At 41.4% G+C, this 19,916-nt stretch overlaps 2 protein-coding genes across 5 annotated transcripts in view; one reads left to right on the top strand and one right to left on the bottom strand.

Annotated features, from left to right (window-relative positions):
• The first annotated feature begins 1,865 nt into the window (after positions 1 to 1,865).
• cep83 (centrosomal protein 83) lies at positions 1,866 to 18,954 on the top strand. Of its 4 annotated transcripts, none has more exons than XM_085136760.1 (16): positions 1,866 to 2,409; positions 3,395 to 3,601; positions 3,782 to 3,932; positions 10,353 to 10,445; positions 11,247 to 11,378; positions 11,483 to 11,734; positions 11,853 to 11,984; positions 13,152 to 13,266; positions 13,509 to 13,653; positions 14,644 to 14,793; positions 15,081 to 15,156; positions 15,278 to 15,435; positions 15,878 to 16,037; positions 17,304 to 17,407; positions 17,867 to 18,056; positions 18,703 to 18,954. In XM_085136760.1, exons 2-16 carry the CDS (start codon positions 3,402 to 3,404, stop codon positions 18,835 to 18,837), a joined length of 2,193 nt encoding a protein of 730 aa, XP_084992886.1. In that variant the 5' UTR covers positions 1,866 to 2,409; positions 3,395 to 3,401; the 3' UTR covers positions 18,838 to 18,954. The 4 variants fall into 4 exon arrangements, with proteins under 4 accessions (XP_084992886.1, XP_084992889.1, XP_084992887.1 ...); XM_085136763.1 differs by having other exon boundaries at positions 1,868 to 2,409; positions 15,878 to 16,007; XM_085136761.1 differs by lacking the exon at positions 1,866 to 2,409 and adding an exon at positions 2,417 to 2,928.
• plxnc1 (plexin C1) overlaps positions 18,918 to 19,916 on the bottom strand; it is a 35,589-nt gene continuing 34,590 nt past the window's right edge. The window contains exon 31 of the mRNA XM_085136752.1: positions 18,918 to 19,446. Coding sequence (XP_084992878.1) covers positions 19,342 to 19,446 — 105 coding nt within the window. The 3' untranslated portion in view covers positions 18,918 to 19,341. The remainder of the gene's footprint in view (positions 19,447 to 19,916) is intronic.

Here is a 19,916-nt window from a genome sequence, read left to right on the forward strand (position 1 = left end):
GGTTCAATAACAGGAGTCAGTACTGTTGGTCTGTGTGGTGCTCCTTGGATAACCATTGCCAAACTATCACTAACTTACTGCCAAACCAGCAATACTGGAAGATGTTATGCAGGTAGCACAACATCTGTCATGTTCTTTCCACATTTTTTCCACATCTGTCACATGTACTCAGTGTAAACCTGCTCTTATCTGAAAAAGAATGAGGTGCCAATGGTGGACCTACTATTTCTGGTGTTCCCCATTGAACACCAATCAGTCTACATGGTGCTGATCTACGCACACAGGTCCTTTCAGGCCCTCATGTCATGCTCATGGAGACTTCTTGACCATTTGTTTAGAAAAATGCACATGAGCACCCTGATAGAGGTTATCTTGTGGGGCTCTGGCAGTGCTCCTCCCGTTCTTCCTAAAACTGGAGCAGATGCCAGTCCTACTGATAGATTGACCGCCCAGCCCAGGTCTCCTCATGTAATGGCCCATCTCCTGGTAGCTCCTTCACACTCTTGAAACTACTGGTAGACACAGCGAACACTCTTGCAATAGCACACATAGATCTTCTAGAAATTGAACTACCTGATTAATCTGAATGGGCTTCAGGTCATGCTGCAAGTTATGACGCTTGCAAAAAAAGCTAAATTAGAAACAAAATAGCCAAGGGGCTTAAGGAAAAAGCAGTAGTCTTCAGACCAATGTTCTTTCTAGGAAACGCTGACACTTGAAGTATTGGTGTTGACCATTCTGGAGGTGGTCAAAGTGGCCAGAAGACAGAGGAAAATGCCCCAGGGAAGCTGGCAGTGAGTGAATGTCCCCTGCGTGGGTAAATGCGCACGGTTCGCTTCGGAGACTATCACGGATCCTGCTGTATAATAACCTCAGCTGGAAGAAGCGACAAACCAAACATAGGAGAATGCTTTAAATACGGGTTTGGGGCTGTTTACGTGAGAATAGGGAAAGGCACTATCCTGTGAACCAAAGTGCATAAGCTCAGAAGGACGTAATGGACATTACAATCGGCGATTGTAATTTAAAACTTAGCACCTGCACACTCAACACTGATATAGAATAAATTGACTCAACTGAATAAGTTTCTAAGATCTTCATTAAGGAGTCTTTATTCTCCAAATTTACTTAGACGTAATTACATATTAAAAGATTTCCAAAGGGAAGAAATTGAAAAAATAAGAACTGATTATATCACCTTCCCTATCCCTCCTAAAGGGAAAGAAGTCCAATTTAAAATTTTGAATAAAATTTACCCGACAAATAGACTCCTTGGTAATAGATTCAAAATAGAAACTGGTAATTGTGTATTTTGTGAAACAGAAGAGGAGGATTTGGACCATCTATTCTTTTTGTGCAATTTTATACAAATATTTTGGTTGGATTTTCATACCTGGCTTTATTCCAGTGGGATTCAGATTACCCCATTTATTACCCCATTTACCTTAAATATGATAATGTTTGGAGTGTTTTTGAAAGAAAAGAAAGCTAATTATGGTGTTAATGTGTTATTAATCTTGTGCAAGCAATTTATACATAAATGTCGTTTTTTTAAGACCAAACCAACATTAGCTTACTGGAAAAACGACTTAAACCTGTTGGTTAAATCTTTGACCTTAGTTAAAAAGAAAAAGGCTGCTTTTTTGTTTCCTTTGTGGGAGATTTTGATTTAGTGAGTTAATAATCTGTTAAATTATGTGACCCCATCTTTATATTTTCTTTTTCCTATGTATGAAAGTTGCTAATATGTAAGGAATGGTTATTCTCTGAATGTGTAATATATGGTGCATTTTGTTTGTATGTTAATATTACTAATAAAAAAACAAAAACAAACGTGTGTTAAATTTGAAAAAAACAAACATACACGACCCAACTACACAATCCTTGGTTACGGTGGCATAAAGGGGAAGGTAGTGGAGAAAGGTGGTCTCGAACCCCGGAATACCGGTTGATAGTCCTTCGACCTAAGTGCTATACCACTGCCACCCCACAACAACCGCGCAACAGTCCTTTACTTAAAGGCAGAGAGAGGCGTGGAGAACGATGGGGACGTGACGCGGGGACGTGACGTCTTGAAACTCGAGTTTGCTTCTCCTTTATCACCAGCTTTGTTTCTAAATCTAAAATTAAGATACAGATATATATTGGTGCCTCAGAATGTATATAAATGACGGATACATTAAAAGGCAGAGATTTCCGATGCTATGTTTATGTGTAATATGTTTGCTTATGTCGGTAAATAGACGGTAGGAAACATGATTAATGATAATTCCGCAAGTTGGACTCAACCTCGCGAGAAATACGTTGGAAAACACTACCCATGACCCCACAGTTTGTAGTTTACAGATTAGCTAGCTAGCAAAACAAATAGCTAATAAGGAAGTAAGAAAAAAGTCTCAAACTCGGGAGGTAAGTGCTGTTCGGCAACCACCTTCTCACATCTGGGGAAAATACTGTAACGGTACTTTTATGGGTTTCTATTCCGTCGCTAGAACTACAAATGTGCAAGGACGTCTACTTAATATTACCCATGTTAATAAGTTAGAGCTAGCATTGTCCATTGGTACATGGCCAACCAAAGATAGCTTGTAGACAACAGCTTAAAGAACCGCGTTAGATTGATTTCAGTGATGCCTGTTTTCGTTAGAAATGTAGCTGGAATGCCAGTGTTAATCATGGGCAGTGAAGCACAGTATTTTCACAGAAGATAAAAAGAAAACGGCGGAAGTCGTGAGTGTCCGATAACGGACCCACTGGAGCGGCTAGGCGGCTAGTTAGCATGTTTTGCGGCGCGATATTTAAAATAAACGCTGGACAATGTCAGGGGAACATGTTTTGAAATATAATACAATAACAATAGAATTTGTAATATTAGCTGTAGCTGTTTTGTACAGAGCTAATTTCGAAGATCTTTCACCAACTACCAGAGTGAGCATGAATATAGTTTGTGTTATTCTTTACTGAAGTGAGCGAAGTTCATGGTTCTGCTATTTTCATTTCTTTAATTTCTGACCAACTGGCAATAGTCTGAAATTATTTTAGGATTAGTCGGGGTGCTTGAGGCTGAAGTGATGTAGCAGTGGCAATCACGGCCCCCTGGTATCTTCAGCAGCCAGCTAATCACTTGAGACAGATGCAGAGCTTTCAATGCTAAGAGGCTGTGATTTTAATAAGTAGCTGGGGAGGTTCTTCTTAAAGCCACCATGGTTACTAACTGACAACAAAGCCACCAAGTCATCTCTGGCTTTACTACACTGCAGGCAGTTTTATTACCATTACAAAGGAAGAGATTTTTTGAAAACCTCTGTTCCTTTGCTTGGTTTACCCAGCCTTTTTTAAAATGTATTTATTTATTTAATTTTTGTCTCTTCTTGTTTTGGGATCTTTCCTGTAGAGGTGAGATGACCTCCTCCACCCTTGGTCAGTCGGCTCCTCATCTGCCAAACTTGGAACCAGGGATGGGGAAGCCCGCAGCCATGCTGGGGTTGTCAACTGGATTGGGGGGAGCAGAGATGGAGCTGCAGAAGATGCTGATCGACGAGAGGATGAAGAGTGAGAACCACAGGAAAAATTACCAGACATTAAAGGCGGAACATACCAGGTGAAAACAAATTTTATTTGATACTCAATGACACTATATGTCTGTGTAGGGATCACTTGGAAACAAAATGCTATCTTCTTACCAACACTGCTAAAAATGGGGAAAGTAGAGAGGACAGAAGATTGTAATAAATGTGTCTGGGGCAAATTTTAGTTATTCTCTTCTTTGTCTGTTGTGCAGCCTGCAGGATGAGTACACACGGGCACAGGCTGAGCTGAAGCGCCTGCTGAGTGACAAACAGTCTGAGCAGGAGAAACTGCAACTGCTGTTGGCCGAGCTGCGTGGAGAGCTGCTGGACAAAGCCAGGGAGCTGGAAGAGCTTCGTCTGCAGGTACACCACCCCCAAGATCAGGGGAAGTCTTAGATAGACCTATGGCATAGGTCACTTGGTGTTCGCTCGCTCGCTCTGTGGTATAGTATCGCTTCCTGTTCCTGCTCAAACACAGTGGTGTTTCTGAGTAGCTTATTTGCTTAGCAGTTTAATTAACAACTTTTAAATACATTATTTTTTCACAGTATAATCTTCACGTGCTTCATCCGAAGCACACTTTCTGTGTACTCACTACCTAATTTATAGTATTCACTCACTGTCTCTGTACTGTTTCGCTAGCTTAGCTCGTAGCCGACCCGTTAGCACCATGGCTACTTCACCTGTCCCTTCTGCACTTTCTTGCTCATTGTGTCAGATGTTTAGTTACTCCTCGGCCTCCTTTAGCAGTAATGATATCTGTAACAAATGTAGCATATTTGCAGCTCTGGAGGCCAGGATTACTGAATTGGAGACTCGGCTTTGCACCCTGCTCTCACCCTTAGCTAGCCAGGCCCCTGTAGCTGGTGCAGCCGAAGATAGCGTAGGCCCCGCTAGCTGTTCCCCGGCAGACCCCAAGCAGCTGGGGAAAGGCTGGGTAACGGTGAAGAGGAAGCGTAGTCCTAAACAGAAGCCCCAGGTACACCACCAACCCGTTCATGTGTCTAACCGTTTTTCCCCACTCGGTGACACACCCGCCGGGGGTCAAACTCTGGTAATTGGTGACTCTGTTCTCAGACATGTGAAGCTAGAGACACCGGCAACCATAGTCAACTGTCTTCCAGGGGCCAGAGCAGGCGACATTGAAGGAAATTTAAAACTGCTGGCTAAGGGTAAACGTAAATTCAATAAAATCATAATTCACGTCGGCAGTAATGACACCCGGTTACGCCAATCGGAGGTCACTAAAATCAATATTGAATCGGTGTGTAACTTTGCCAAAACAATGTCGGACTCTGTAGTTTTCTCTGGTCCCCTCCCCAATCAGACCAGGAGTGACATGTTTAGCCGCATGTTCTTCTTAAATTGCTGGCTGTCTGAGTGGTGTCCCAGAAACGATGTGGGCTTCATAGATAATTGGCAAACCTTCTGGAGGAAACCTGGTCTTGTTAGGAGAGATGGCATCCATCCCACTTTGGATGGAGCAGCTCTCATTTCTAGAAATATCGACAAATTTATTAAACCCCTCAAAACATGACTATCCAGAGTTGGGACCAGGAAGCAGAGTTGCAGTCTTACACGCCTCTCTGCAGCTTCTCTCCTCCTGCTACCCCCCCAAAAACCCATCTCCATAGAGACTGTGTCTGCTTCCAAAAAGACAAAAAACAAACTAAAAACCAGCAACAAACAACTTAAACAATCACAAAGAAAGAACAATACAGTATCCACATCTGAACCAAAGAGTAAAACAGTGAAATGTGGATTATTAAATATTAGGTCTCTCTCCTCCAAGTCTCTGTTAGTACATGACTTAATAATTGATCAACAAATTGATTTACTCTGCCTTACAGAAACCTGGTTGCAGCAGGATGATTATGTTAGTTTAAATGAATCAACACCCCCGAGTCATTCTAACTACCAGAAATCTCGAAGCACAGGTCGAGGGGGCGGTGTGGCAGCAATTTTTCACACCAGTCTATTAATTAATGAAAGACCAAGACAGACTTTTAATTCATTTGAAAGCCTGATGCTTAGCATTGTCCACCCCAGCTGTGAAACTCAGAAACCAGTCTTACTTGTTATCATCTATCGTCCACCTGGGCCTTACACAGAGTTTCTGTCTGATTTCTCAGACTTTATATCTAATTTAGTTCTGAGCTCAGATAAAATAATTATTGTGGGTGATTTTAACATCCATGTAGATGCTAAAAATGACAGCCTCAACATGGCATTTAATCTGTTGTTAGACTCAATTGGTTTCTCTCAAAATGTAAAAGAACCCACCCACCACTTTAATCACACTCTAGATCTTGTTTTAACATATGGCATAGAAACTGAACATTTAACAGTGTTTCCTGAAAACCCTCTCCTGTCTGATCATTTCTTGATAACATTTACATTTACAATAATTGATTACGCAGCAGTGGAGAGTGGACTTTATCAAAGTAGATGTCTTTCTGAAAGCGCTGTAACTAAGTTTAAGAATATAATCCAGCCACTGTTATCATCGTCAAAGCCCTGTACCAACACAGAGCAGAGCAGCTATCTGAACGCTACCCCAACAGAGGTCGATTATCTTGTTAATAATTTCACCTCCTCACTACGTACGACTCTGGATACTGTAGCTCCAGTGAAAACTAAGGTCTCTAATCAGAAGTACCTGACCCCGTGGTATAATTCTCAAACACGTACCCTAAAGCAGATGACTCGTAATCTGGAGAGGAAATGGCGTGTCACAAATTTAGAGGATCATCATTTAGCCTGGAGAAATAGTTTGTTGCTTTATAAGAAAGCCCTCCGCAAAGCCAGAACAGCTTACTACTCATCACTGATTGAAGAAAATAAGAACAACCCCAGGTTTCTCTTCAGCACTGTAGCCAGGCTGACAAAAAGTCAGAGCTCTGTTGAGCCAACCATCCCTTTAACGTTAACTAGTGATGACTTCATGAACTTCTTCACAAATAAAATTTTTATCATTAGAGAAAAAATTACCAATAATCATCCCACAGATGTAATATTATCTACAGCTACTCTTAGTTCCATTGATGTTAAGTTAGACTCTTTTTTTCCAATCGATCTTTCTGAGTTAACTTCAATAATTACTTCCTCCAAACCATCAACGTGTCTTTTAGACCCCATTCCTACAAAACTGCTCAAAGAAGTCCTGCCATTGATTAATTCTTCGATCTTATATATGATCAACCTATCTCTAATAATCGGCTATGTACCACAGGCCTTCAAGGTGGCTGCAGTTAAACCTTTACTCAAAAAGCCATCTCTAGACCCAGCAGTCTTAGCTAATTATAGGCCAATCTCCAACCTTCCTTTCATATCAAAAATCCTTGAAAGAGTAGTTGTCAAACAGCTAACAGATCATCTGCAGAGGAATGGTTTATTTGAAGAGTTTCAGTCAGGTTTCAGAGTTCATCACAGCACAGAAACAGCTTTATTGAAGGTTACAAATGATCTTCTTATGGCCTCTGACAGTGGACTCATCTCTGTGCTTGTCCTTCTTGACCTTAGTGCAGCATTCGATACTGTTGACCATAATATTCTATTAGAGCGATTAGAACATGCTGTAGGTATTACAGGTATTGCACTGCAGTGGTTTGTATCATATCTATCTAATAGACTCCAATTTGTGCATGTAAATGGAGAGTCCTCTTCACACACTGAGGTTAATTATGGAGTTCCACAGGGTTCGGTGCTAGGACCAATTCTGTTTACATTATACATGCTTCCCCTAGGCAGCATCATTAGAAGACATAGCATACATTTTCACTGCTATGCAGATGACACCCAGCTCTATCTGTCCATGAAGCCAGATAACACACACCAATTAGTTAAACTGCAGGAATGTCTTAAAGACATAAAGACTTGGATGGCCACTAACTTTCTGCTTCTTAACTCAGATAAAACTGAGGTCATTGTACTCGGCGCTGAAAAGCTTAGAAATATGGTATCTAACCAGATTCTTACTCTGGATGGCATTACCTTGGCCTCCAGTAACACTGTGAGGAACCTTGGAGTCATTTTTGACCAGGATATGTCCTTCAACGCACATATTAAACAAATATGTAAGACTGCGTTCTTCCATTTGCGCAACATCTCTAAAATTAGAAATATCCTGTCTCAGAGTGACGCTGAAAAACTAGTTCATGCATTTATTACTTCCAGGCTAGACTACTGCAATTCATTATTATCAGGATGTCCAAAAAACTCACTGAAAAGCCTTCAGTTAATCCAAAATGCTGCAGCAAGAGTACTGACAGGGACTAGAAGGAGAGAGCATATTTCTCCTGTTTTGGCTTCCCTTCATTGGCTTCCTGTTAAATCCAGAATTGAATTCAAAATCCTGCTCCTCACATACAAGGTCTTAAATAATCAGGCCCCATCTTATCTTAATGACCTTGTAGTACCATATCACCCTATTAGAGCACTTCGCTCTCGCTCTGCAGGCCTACTTGTTGTTCCTAGAGTATTTAAAAGTAGAATGGGAGGGAGAGCCTTCAGTTTTCAGGCCCCTCTTCTGTGGAACCAGCTTCCAGTTTGGATTCAGGAGACAGACACTATCTCTACTTTTAAGATTAGGCTTAAAACCTTCCTTTTTGCTAAAGCATATAGTTAGGGCTGGACCAGGTGACCCTGAATCCTCCCTTAGTTATGCTGCAATAGATGTAGGCTGCCGGGGGATTCCCATGATGCATTGAGTTTTTCCTTTCCAGTCACCTTTCTCACTCACTATGTATTAACAGACCTCTCTGTATTGAATCGTATCTGTTATTAACCTCTGTCTCTCTTCCACAGCATGTCTTTTATCCTGTCTTCCTTCTCTCACCCCAACCGGTCGCAGCAGATGGCCGCCCCTCCCTGAGCCTGGTTCTGCCGGAGGTTTCTTCCTGTTAAAAGGGAGTTTTTCCTTCCCACTGTCGCCAAAGTGCTTGCTCATAGGGGGTCATATGATTGTTGGGCTTTTCTCTGTATCTATGAAGCGCCTTGAGGCGACATTTGTTGTGATTTGGCGCTATATAAATAAAATTGAATTGAATTGAATTGAATAGTGAAGATTAACGTTCTTGCTTTTGTTCCCTGTAAGACAGGGGTGTCCAAACTTTTTTCACTGAGGGCCACATACATAAAAATATAGGAGGGGCTGGGCCACTTACTAGAAATTAGGTATATAACCTTAACTTTAGTGTATTAAAGTTAGAAAAATCACTTACATGTGGTCGAATATATTATATTGTTGAATATAATTAAAGACAAAACTGCCTTCATCACAGCTTTCCATAAATGGATCTTTATTGATTTATTCAGAAAAAGCTTTGGTAGCTCATTCTCAGAACAGCAGCCTCAGATTTCTTCTTAGACAGAAGATTTACAGCACAGAGAAAAAAAACAATAAAGGGGAAAATGGGACGGGCACATTTCAAGTTTGTTATTTAAGTTATTAGGCTTAGCAACACACCTATTAACGTTCGTTTGAAACCGTTATCAACATTAACAGACTGAACTGGACTTAATAACAGGAGTGCATATAATTTTAGTAAATTATTCTGGTGAGTATCAGCTGCGCTGGGTATGTAAATCGGGACATCCAGCCGCGGTGCTGATCGCCACTCGTGCCAAAAATCCAGACAAATGTCACTTGATCAAGGAGCAAATCTGCATCAGATGAGATCAGTTGACTTTGCGTGTACGTGGGCAGTGCACAGCGGTGTGTACTCTGTGTGTTAACAAGAAAAGCGCATATAAGAAAGCAGGGTAGTGACAGAATTGATGCGCATTATTGATATTTGAAGCATGTGTACCTGCACATTAACACACGGGTACTGTGGAATATATTTTTTACTCACCTAAAGTGCTCGTCCACTCCTCGCAAAAAAAATAGCAGCTGTGCGGTGTCTGTGGCATCAGTGCTCTCATCGCATGCAATGGAGTAAAGATCAAAAGCACAGCTTTATCAGACAGTTGCAGTTTAATGTTGGCTGACAAGTCTTCAACAACTGGATTTCTGGACATGCTGACGTTGTTGACGGGCGCATTATTTCGGTGACTTTAACGAGGCCGTGTTTTATGAGGTCTCCATCTGAAAAAGGCTTGCCATGTCTTGCGATGAGTTGGGCGACCTCATAGCTGGCTATTGTAGCCTTTTCCTGGACCTTTTGCTTTTGAGCACGAAAAAATTACTGTTGCTGACCCCGCAGGAGAGATACCCTTTGCTTTAATTTCTGCTCTCGATCAGCACCAGTGTAGGATGCATAGGCCTGATGTTTGGTTTCATAATGACGTCGTACATTATATTCTTTCATAACTGCCATAATTTCAGTGCAGATCAAACAGACACACTTCCCCTTGAATTCTTTGAAGAAATATTCACTCTCCCACCATGTCTGAAATTTTCTGCATTCACTTTCTACCTTTCGCTTCTTTGGTTCTGCCATGTTTAGTAACTAACTTGGGCTAAATTTCTTCTGTGATTGTCCTTTTTGGTGGAGCAACTGCCTCGATCGACAGTAGCTCCCCCTGGTGTTAAAACTAAGAAGTGCAATACACTCAAGCAAAAGTTGAAGTGCGGGCCATATTCGATTCTATTTATAAAATTACTTGCGGGCCAATTAAAAATGGATCGCGGGCCGCAGTTGGCCCGCGGGCCGGAGTTTGGACACCCCTGCTGTAAGATTTGCACATTCCTAAATATTAAAGACACCCGAATAAAGTGACATTTATTTCTCATTGTAATCTTTCTGGATGAAAACGTGTGTGTGCTTATGTGTTTAAAAGGTGATGACCCCTCAGCGGCTGGAGTTGCTCAGAGCTCAGGTGCAGCAGGAGATGGAGGCTCCAGTCAGAGACAGATTCAACAAGCTGGAGGAGGTCAGGCACTCTGATTAGTTTTTTGTAAATGAAAGAGAAACAACTTTGCAAAATCCCCAGATGTTCAGAAGAGAAAACAAGAAAGGCATAAAAATATATTTATTTTATAGCTTGAAAAATGTCATTCAAAGGTCTGAGCTGCCATTATTATAATTAATATATCTGTTAAGGCACTCAAAAGCGTCACGTTAGTAAAAAATGAATAAATGATCCAAGCTAAACTGAAAGTAACGGCCATTTCATTTCCATGACTCTGCAATAAAGTCATAATCATACACTGGGGTTGGATTTATATACAGCATGCATGAAGCAAGACATTAAAACTGCACAAGGCAGTATGTCTCTGCTTGTAGTCCATATTCAGGATGTTGTAGTTTAACAACAGCATCCAGTGTTGCTTTAAGCAGCCCGATGTAAATTCATTGGGATTTTCTTTTCCTAAGTCCTGATGATGACACTATCACATTTTGTTTTATTTCACAATGTCCACGCACAACCCTGAATACTAATGTATTTCTTCACTTGGGAGATTTTGCATTCGGGGGGGGATCAGTATAATTGGAAGTACTGGAACAAGATGCTATTTCATGTAAACTGTTACATCATTTTTCTTAGTTTGTTGATGATAATGCATGTGACTAAATGGCCATAAATGGGTTATAGTGAAAAATGAAATTGCTGGGCTATTTAACACTTCTACTGAATCTGTGCATATAAAGTCCATAGCAACAAGAGTTTTAAAGGTCCTTTTAAAGCCCTAGTAAAGGAAAGAGCAGCTAATTTCCATGTTCTTTCTTCTAGGAGACGGAGAAGTACAGGTCTGAGTACAACAAGCTGCGCTATGAGTACACATTTCTCAAGTCCCAGTTTGACCATCAGAGAGAGGAACACGCTCGTGTGCTGGAGGAAAGGAAGATCCGCTATGAGGCGGAGGTGGGGTGGTTTGTGTGCAGTAAGCGGTGGCGTGATTTTAATTTGTTATGACTCACCCACGTCTAAATAAATAAGTTCTTAAACTTGTATTATTGTACTATCAGGTCTCCCGTCTGGAGAAGGACAGAGAGGAGCTGGTGGCTCAGTATCAAGGTTCAGATGCGCTGCGTGATGGGAAACGAGTAGAGGCCCTTCTGAGAGAGAAAGCTCAGCTCCACCTACGGCTGAAGGGGTTGGAGGCAGAGGTGGCCGAGCTTAGAGCCCAGAAGGAAAATTCGGGTCAGCAGGCTGAGAATGTCCAGCGCATCCAGATCAGACAGCTGACAGAGTCTCAGGCTGCACTGAAGTCACTGGAGGTGGCTCATTTCATGTCATTATAATAAACATAGCTGCAGAGTGATCAGATTTCCTTTTTTGGGAGTATTTGTGTTCATCATAACTGATGGATCTGATTGGTTGATGCTGGTGTGACAGGTGGAGCGCCAGTCGTTGCGTCTGCAGCTGGAGCGCATGGAGAGCGAGCTTCACCAGAGCCATGAGCAGAACAGCCAGCTCACCGGGAGACTGCACAAAGCTGAGAGAGAGGTCAGCTCTCTCACCTCTCAGGTACACTCTTCTTTGATCGCTGACCCTGAACTCTGACAATGGACAGTGTTGGGGAGCAACAGAATACATGTACCGCCGTTACGTATTTAAAATACAAAATATGAGTAACTGTATCCCGTTACAATTACTTTATTACTGTTTAAAGGGGTGGTATTCAGAATACAGTTACTTTATTTAAAAAAAATGGATTACTTGGTGGTCTTTTCCTGTTTTATATATTAGGCTATGCCCTCTCTATTTTTGGTAATTCCACGCTGGTGGAAACCCAAACAAAACACGCATTAAGAGGCTCTAATGCCTGTGTCTCAATCTCGCGGCCCATGTCACCCCTACTTACGGCCTGAAGAAATATTTTAAAAAATTATTCAAAAACTAATTTAATTTGAAGGCAATAGGCAGAGTGTTACAGGCATAGCTCTAAAGAATGTAGCCTCATGGGCAGTGTAGTCCATGCTGCAGGGACTGCTGCAGTTGTAAGTACGCTATTAAGACTCGACTGTACACCGTGTTCGTGTTTTCCTCCAAAACAATAAGTTCCGTTGGAGCAGCCTTTCAACGCCTCTCTCTGTCTCTCGCTGGTTGACCCAGACAACAAAGTAAAGCTAGTTTTCAGCTACGAGCCCGACATGAACCCGACGTATTAGCCAGAGGTCCCTTTACTACGTTTCAGAGCCACGGACCTGTTTTATATACGCACTGAATAGTTTTCTATAGGAGATCGCTGCAAAAAGTGCAGCTTTAGCTAATGTCCACCCTACTGTTACTCATTTTATGTTCATTCAGAATACGTTATTCTAATTGAGTAACGTAACGGAATACGTGACATTTTGGGGCATGAATTCTGTAATCGGTAGTGGAATACATTTTAAAAGTAACCTTCCCAACACTGACAATGGAAAAGTGAAAGAGACTAGACTGTTTTCCAAAATATTACTTCAAACTTGTTATCTGGGCATGAAAAGTTCATGACCATAATCCCAAAGAGCCTTTTTTGACTGTTTAGTCAAATTATGGGAGAGAACACCCAAATCCTCTCCATTAATGTGTCATTATATGCTCACAATTTATAGCAGAAGAATGTTGTGATATCTCGCTATTTACATTTGTGTTAAGAAGTTTTTTTGGGGGGAAAATAAAGGGCTATCTGACATGTTTTTTGTGCATCAGATTGAAAGCCTGAGGCATTCGCATAAGCTGGAAATAGCCAGCGTCAAACTGGAGTGTTCACGTTCTAAAGGGGAGGTGGAGAGAGAGAGAGACACCCTGCAGGGACAGATTGATGGTATGGGTCTCTTCTCTTTTCACATTCATCCAGCTCTCTCACGTAAAAGAGCATGCCAGAAATATGCAAGAAAACTGTCTTCATACCCCACTTTGACCTGACTTTGTATTGTAAATGTCTGAAAACCATATGGATAGTTTCTTTTTCCTGAGATAAAGAAGAGCTCTGATGGAAAACAAATCTACTCATTCTCTAAGACTGGAAAGCCTTTATCACCCTCAAACCCAGTAACTCTGTCTCAGGTCTGCAGGCAGACGTGGAGGTGCTAAATGCAGCGGTAGAACGACACAAGGAAGTCCTGGTGGAAAAGGAGAGGGAGATGGTCAGAAGGGTGCAGTCTGCTCGAGAGGAAGAGTTCCGTAAGATGGCAGCCCTGCATGAGGAAAAGTGAGAGTCGCCTTCATATGTCCGATGTGTGATTTGGATGTATTCTTGCAGTTTGAATCCACCTGTTAACAATGTTACACCATCAGTTATTGAAGCTTCCTTGTTTGTTGATCTCTGTGCACGAGAAAATGCTAACTTCCTGTTTTAAGACCGGATGTAGGGTTGTACATTTCCGGTAGCTTTATTTTGCAGTCAATTGCTACTGGGAAGATCATGGGAAAAATCATGTCCAAAACACGAAAACGGAAAGATTACGTTAAGTTACAAAGAGCAGAAGGTGGGAACACTCACCACTGCTGTGTCATAAAAAAAATCAAATGATCAATTTTGATGTTTGAAGAGCGTAGATTGATTGGTTGTTTACATCACTCAACACAAGCAGAACTGCATTACAAAATCAGAAGACACATTGTTCACATACAGAAGCACATCTCTGTGTAGTGACAGTTCCTATGATTTAAACAAGCAAATGCTCAGCATTCAAACTACAAGTGAAAAATAGTCAAAGGTTTCCCCCGTTATGTATATATCAGCTAGTCAAGTACAGACCTACACAGGATGTCAACAAACCGTGAAAAAAAGCCACAGAAAAAAATAAATGAATGATTGCTGGTAAGGGTCTCTATATATATTAGTATTCACAAAAGTTATGTTGTGACTTACCTTCAAAATTGCAAGTAAACAAATACTGAGAAATATAACCTTTTAATCTTTTCTCTCTTTTCCTCTGAGGCGCGGGGGGAAAATATCGACAAGTCGATGTACATCATCTACAGATATATTCAGTAAATGCCCAAGACATGTTGTGAAATGTAAATCGCCGCTTGATTCATCCATTTGGTTGACTTGTTTTGGAAAACCAGACCATAAACAAGGAGCGAATATCACACTGGAAACAAGGCGCTATACAGGAGTTTCCCCAACGAAAGTAGTATATGCTAAGGTGCACAGAGTCTATCTCACCCCTTTTCTTCAATTTGATGTTGCTAGGTTAGAGATGGAGAACCGTCTTGCAGCACTAGAACAGCAGAGGGCGCTGCATGATGCCTCAGATCAAGCCCAGAAGGAGGAGTGGGAGGAGCGACTCCGCAGCACCCAGCAGGGTGAAGAGACAGCACGCAGAGAGCTGCAAAACCTGAGGTCAGGTTTGTGCTGCAAAACAACCACAGTTACATTAGTAAGAGGGCAAAACTGGGGCATGAGGAGTAGCTGTATGATATCTGAAACTTGGATAAAAGTAGAACTGGGGTTGTGACATGTTGAACTTTCTATGATTGATCTTGATTTTCTTTTTATCATCTTTCACTTTCTGTTCCTATTTTGTGGTCAGCTACTAAAATATGTGTCAGGCGTAGAACCTGGGGACTTTTTTCTTGCTTTTTTTAAAATGTTGTTTTTGTCTGATACCTTTTTATTTTATCTCATAGGACTAAGTTACAGCAGCAGAGCTCACAGCTTGAGGAGCTGGAGAGGCAGAAAGCAGAAATTGCTGATCTGCATCAAGTAAGACACAACCAACCAACCATAAAGTCTTATTTGGACACTAAACAAACAAAAACAAAAAAAAACAAACAATGGTAGTTTTTACGCCTGCAGTAATAATTACTGTTGTTTGACACAACAGCAAAACCAGGAACTTGGTGTGCAGATGGAGGCGCTGTCTCACTCTGAAAGTGACATGATGGAGACGAACCGACGACTGAGAGAAACACTGGACAGAGTGAGGGAGGAGCTGAGGACAGCCCGGGCACAGGCAGAGAGGAGCCAGCACGAGGCAGAGAGGTACATCCGCACAGTTGCCCAGTCTAACACAGGGATGTCAAGCTCATTTTACATGGTAGGCCACATATAGCCCACTTTGAAGAGGACCGACCAGTGAAACACCCCGTTCTGTCAGTGTAAAGAATTCTTTACTACACATTTGATCCTTGAGGTAGTTTGTTATAATGTATGCAACAATACATTTCAGTTTTTCTACACGATAAAGAAAAGTCTTACAGCGCGACTATCTGCTCTCAAATTGTAAGAAAGAACTAAGACGACTAATGGGAGTCTTTGGCGGGCTTAGTGTGGCTCCCAGACCTTATGTTTGACAACCTAGTTTAACATGTACTCACTCTCATATGGCACTTTTCAAGTCTGAGTGACCACTCAAAACATTTTAACATGAATTTAGTGGCTTTTTGCTCCTTTCACATCCTCCTTCTGTCTGTTCCTTCCGCAGGTTGGTGGAGGAGCGTCGTATCGAGTGGTTGGAGGAGAAGCACAAGCTGCAGGAGCGAGAGGCTGAGCTGCAGCAGAAATATTCTCAGGTCAAAGACAAACTGCAGAGGGCAGCGGTGGCTCAAAAGAAGGTACCGCTTCTTCATTCCCTGCCTTTTATGGTAAACCCTGGCAAAAACAGTAAAATCACCACATGTGGATTATAATCATTCAAGCTTTTTCCTAATCTTGAGACTCACAACACATCACAGATATGACACAATTTTTTTGTTTATCAGCTGAAAATTCTGGCTTTATGAAGCATTATTCAAAAAGTAATAAAAAAATTCATTTATGCTCCATTTTTCCCCCCGATCAAGTGAAGCACAAAATGATGTAATTGTCCTTTAATTTTCAGTACTAAAACTGAATAAGCAACACAGTCTACAGTTAACAGAGTTTGCCGTTTTTAACAGGCTTCTGCACCTGGCTGTGTTAAAGGAAGCATGGGCCGAGCTAGAAAACTGTCTGTCGTAACATGAAAAATGCTCATATAGTTCCTGCAAGAAGGGAATCGGTTGGCCGTTCAGTCTGCTGTGTCTGAAATTTCGAGCATGTGTCAGCAAAACTATAAGGAAGGAAAACCTTTAGTTAACTGGTAGATGTCAAAGCATCAGAACAGAAAAGTGAAAGAAGTGTGCCTTTTGGAAACAGAAAATGTGCAACAAAAGAAGTGAAAAACAAATGTGAAAAAAAAGGAATTGATGTTTGTGACAGAACTGATTTAAAAAAAAAAAAAAAAAAGCAGAATTACGTGATGTAATTCATGGATGACTGGACGAAAGCAGTGAATCTGTGTTAGCCAAGGAGGCTGATGAAATTTTTTTTCCCCCCGGTGTTATTCAGATGAAACTTGTAAACCACATTTCCCCACTCATGTGCTATAAGTGAACATGTGGGCGTCATTAAATGTACAGGAGGTTTTTCTCATTTAACAGATAGGAAGTAGGTTTGCTGCACAAGTTGTATTGATGCATGAACAAAGATAGTTTTAAAGCTTCTGTTGATGCAGGCAGACCAACTTAATCCAATAGAAAAATTATGCCTGAAGTTAGGAAAGAAAAAAAATCATTATTCCATTTTTTTTGTATCTGTGTCCTTTAAAAGGAAAAACACAAAAATCTGTCATTAATGACATAATTTTCCTCCCTGAGACGTGAGTCCATAGTGATTTCCAGGGGTTGCATGTGCATAGGTCCATATGCTTTTAACTGTTTTTTTGTTTGTTTTTTTTAGACATTTCTTTGTGCTGTTTTTCAGTCATAAATAAACATTTTTAACACACATGTTCACAAGAAGACTTGAGGACCTTTTAATGTTGGTTTGTTAGGAGTTTTAACAGAGAAAGCAGCTAATCTATCTGTGTCCGTGTGTCTTTGTGTGTTTAGAGAAAAACGCTGACAGAGAACAAAGAGAAGAGACTGCAGGATAAAATCCAGTTGCTGGAGGCCAAGATTGAGGAGCTGGAACTGGAAGCTGCTGCAGTTAAAAAGTAAATGTGATCGCCTTTTTTAAAAACTGTGCAGCCTGGAGAGTGTAACTCGGGTTGCTTTGTTTTTGTTTTTGACAAGATGATTTCTGTAACAGTGGCCCTATTAGATTGTAGTTTTATTGAACACTGCTCCTCCAAACACAAAAAGCCAGTGTATAACACCAGAGGAGTCACTTGCTTTTAGCCGAAACCGCATTTGCTCAGTTCGCCAGCAATGCATCTGCCGAGTTTGAAGTCGGATGGCTCAGTGTTTGCCAATTTGGAGAAGAACACGGAATCATTTCAGATTTCTTATTAGTGCAAGATGATGTGTTTAAATCGACTTTTGAGACACCGCACTCTGTTTCATTAGGAAATGGCTCACAATATGGATTTTAAAATTTTTTTGGCCTTGAATGATGAAGCCACACGGACTTTACGGGGGCTCGATGTCAACATGCTCTTTTCTCTCGTGTCCAGGCGTTCATTGTTCTCACAGGAGCAAGCTCAAGTGAACAAACGGCTGAAGGAGCTGCAGAGGCGTCACAATGAGTTTCGGCGCCTCCTGCTTGGCGGTCAGGGCCCCTTCAGTGCAGGCCCTGCGTTCCTGACCTCTTCACAGGCCCCCTTCGTCTTCCTCGGGTCTGAGGGACAGTTTGGTAACAACCCAGTAAGCGTTTTGTACACTTCATCTCTTTGGTTAGATTCCTTTTTTTGCTTGAATGATTCAAAGCTCAGTATTAAACGGCTTAGCCAACATTTCTTTGAAAGTTTGAAAGAGCCTGTGGAACTGTTGCTGTGGCTTCACACTGTTGCCCAGTACTACCGATTATTATAATGGCCTGTTTATCCGCTCTTTCTGAGGCAGCTGTGGCTCGGGAGGTTGTCCGTGTCCACTATAGGTATATAAGGGTTGATGAACATATATGTGATTGGATGAAAAGTGCTATGAGTGGTCAGAGTAGTAAAGCACTATGTCAATTTACACTGACAGGCCATAGAGAGTGCACTGGCAGGCTACTAACACATTGTGATGAGAACGCTCATATTAACTTGACTTTATGCTTTTCTGGCTCATGGTGGATTTTAGGATTCACTTTAAAACTGCAGACAGAGCACCTAATGAAGAGTCTAGTGCTTGTTCTCCTGAAACACACTGTTGCTTGCACTCTGCAAACACACAGGATCGGAACTGTTGGCGCTTCAGCTGTGTTCAGTTGACTCTATGTTGCAGAGTTCATTTAGCAGTCTCTATAATGTTATAACTTCTCCTTGCATCTCTTTCTTTGCCTCCCCGCATCCTTCTCTCCTCTCAGGAGGATCGTGGTTCTGAATTCTCTCTGTTGCGTCAGAGGTTGGAGAATCTGGAAAGTGCCCAGCAGCAGCAGTTGGAGGAATTGGGCTCTCTGGTACAAAGAGATCGGAGCACCACACCCCAGCCTGAACTCTGACACTGTTTCTACTTCCCATGGGGCTTCAAGTACGAGCACAGTTTGAGATGACATCCTGCTTTCAAATCAAGCGGACTGTGTTTTTATAAAAATAAAACATTTATTGGAAGAATTCCACATTTTATATGTCTAAAATGTGATACCTTGGCACTTTTTCACATGATATCCTCAGGGCTGGATTTTGTAATAAGAAACTTGTTTACATTTGTTATAAAGCCATTGTGTTGGGGGAAAAAATACAGAGGAGTCATACAGATGACACTACGTTGCACAATGATGATACAGACTTGAACTGTATTAAAATATTTGTACATTAACCTTGTGTCTGACATGTCTTTGGAATCATTGTGCATTTGGGTTCATGAGTTTTAACAACAATTACTCCGCTGGTGAAGAAAGGTCCATCAGATACAAAAAGCTTTCGGTAAACGAAACATCCTCTGTGAGGTTCACTCCCTTGCTTGATATTCACAGCTTATTCCTATTAGAGAAAAGACAGATGGTTCAACTCCAGGAGCAGCTTTTCAGTCCATCAAATGATTGCTTTACATGTTGTAGCTGCTCCTTCAGCTCAGCAGGGACTCCGTTCTCGTCCAGTTTCTGCTTGATCTGTAAAAAAGCCAGAAGAAAGGGGACAAAGACACCTTAGAAAATGCAGTGTTTAAAGTGTCATTTAAACCTCAGTATAAAAAGCTGGTGTACAAAAAACTTGTCTTAATAAGCCTTTAACTGTAAAATATTTCAGGGCACAAAATTAGGAACAATTTAGCTTGTTAGTCCCGTGTCTCTGGAATGTTTTTTCAAGAAGGCTTTGAGGTCTCTTAAAATAGCCTGAAGCTTTAACAGTAAACAAAATCTGTTTTTAAAAAGTGCTGCTCTGCAACTGAGAACAGGAAATAACCCGATCAAGTCAGGTCTGAACACATTTCCTCTGCAGGCGCAGCCTCGTGTCACCAGGTTTCACAAGTGAAGTCACTAATGTCAACATCTTAGTCCAAGGGAAAGCAAATAAGATGTGAGTTATGGAGGACCGGTTCTGTTATTTCTAACATTTTGCAGTGATCGGAGTATTTTGATAA

This window comes from Neolamprologus multifasciatus, chromosome 17 (genome assembly GCF_963576455.1).
Source record: "Neolamprologus multifasciatus chromosome 17, fNeoMul1.2, whole genome shotgun sequence".
Taxonomy (NCBI): Eukaryota; Metazoa; Chordata; class Actinopteri; order Cichliformes; family Cichlidae; genus Neolamprologus; species Neolamprologus multifasciatus.

What these genes read in the sequence shown, in the direction of transcription:
- cep83 (XM_085136760.1), top strand. Translation starts at nt 3,402, where the DNA reads ATGACCTCCTCCACCCTTGGTCAGTCGGCTCCTCATCTGCCAAACTTG. An exon ending in AGATCCGCTATGAGGCGGAG is followed by an intron (nt 11,379 to 11,482) that starts GTGGGGTGGTTT and finishes TTGTACTATCAG; the next exon opens with GTCTCCCGTCTGGAGAAGGA. An exon ending in CCTGCAGGGACAGATTGATG is followed by an intron (nt 13,267 to 13,508) that starts GTATGGGTCTCT and finishes ACTCTGTCTCAG; the next exon opens with GTCTGCAGGCAGACGTGGAG.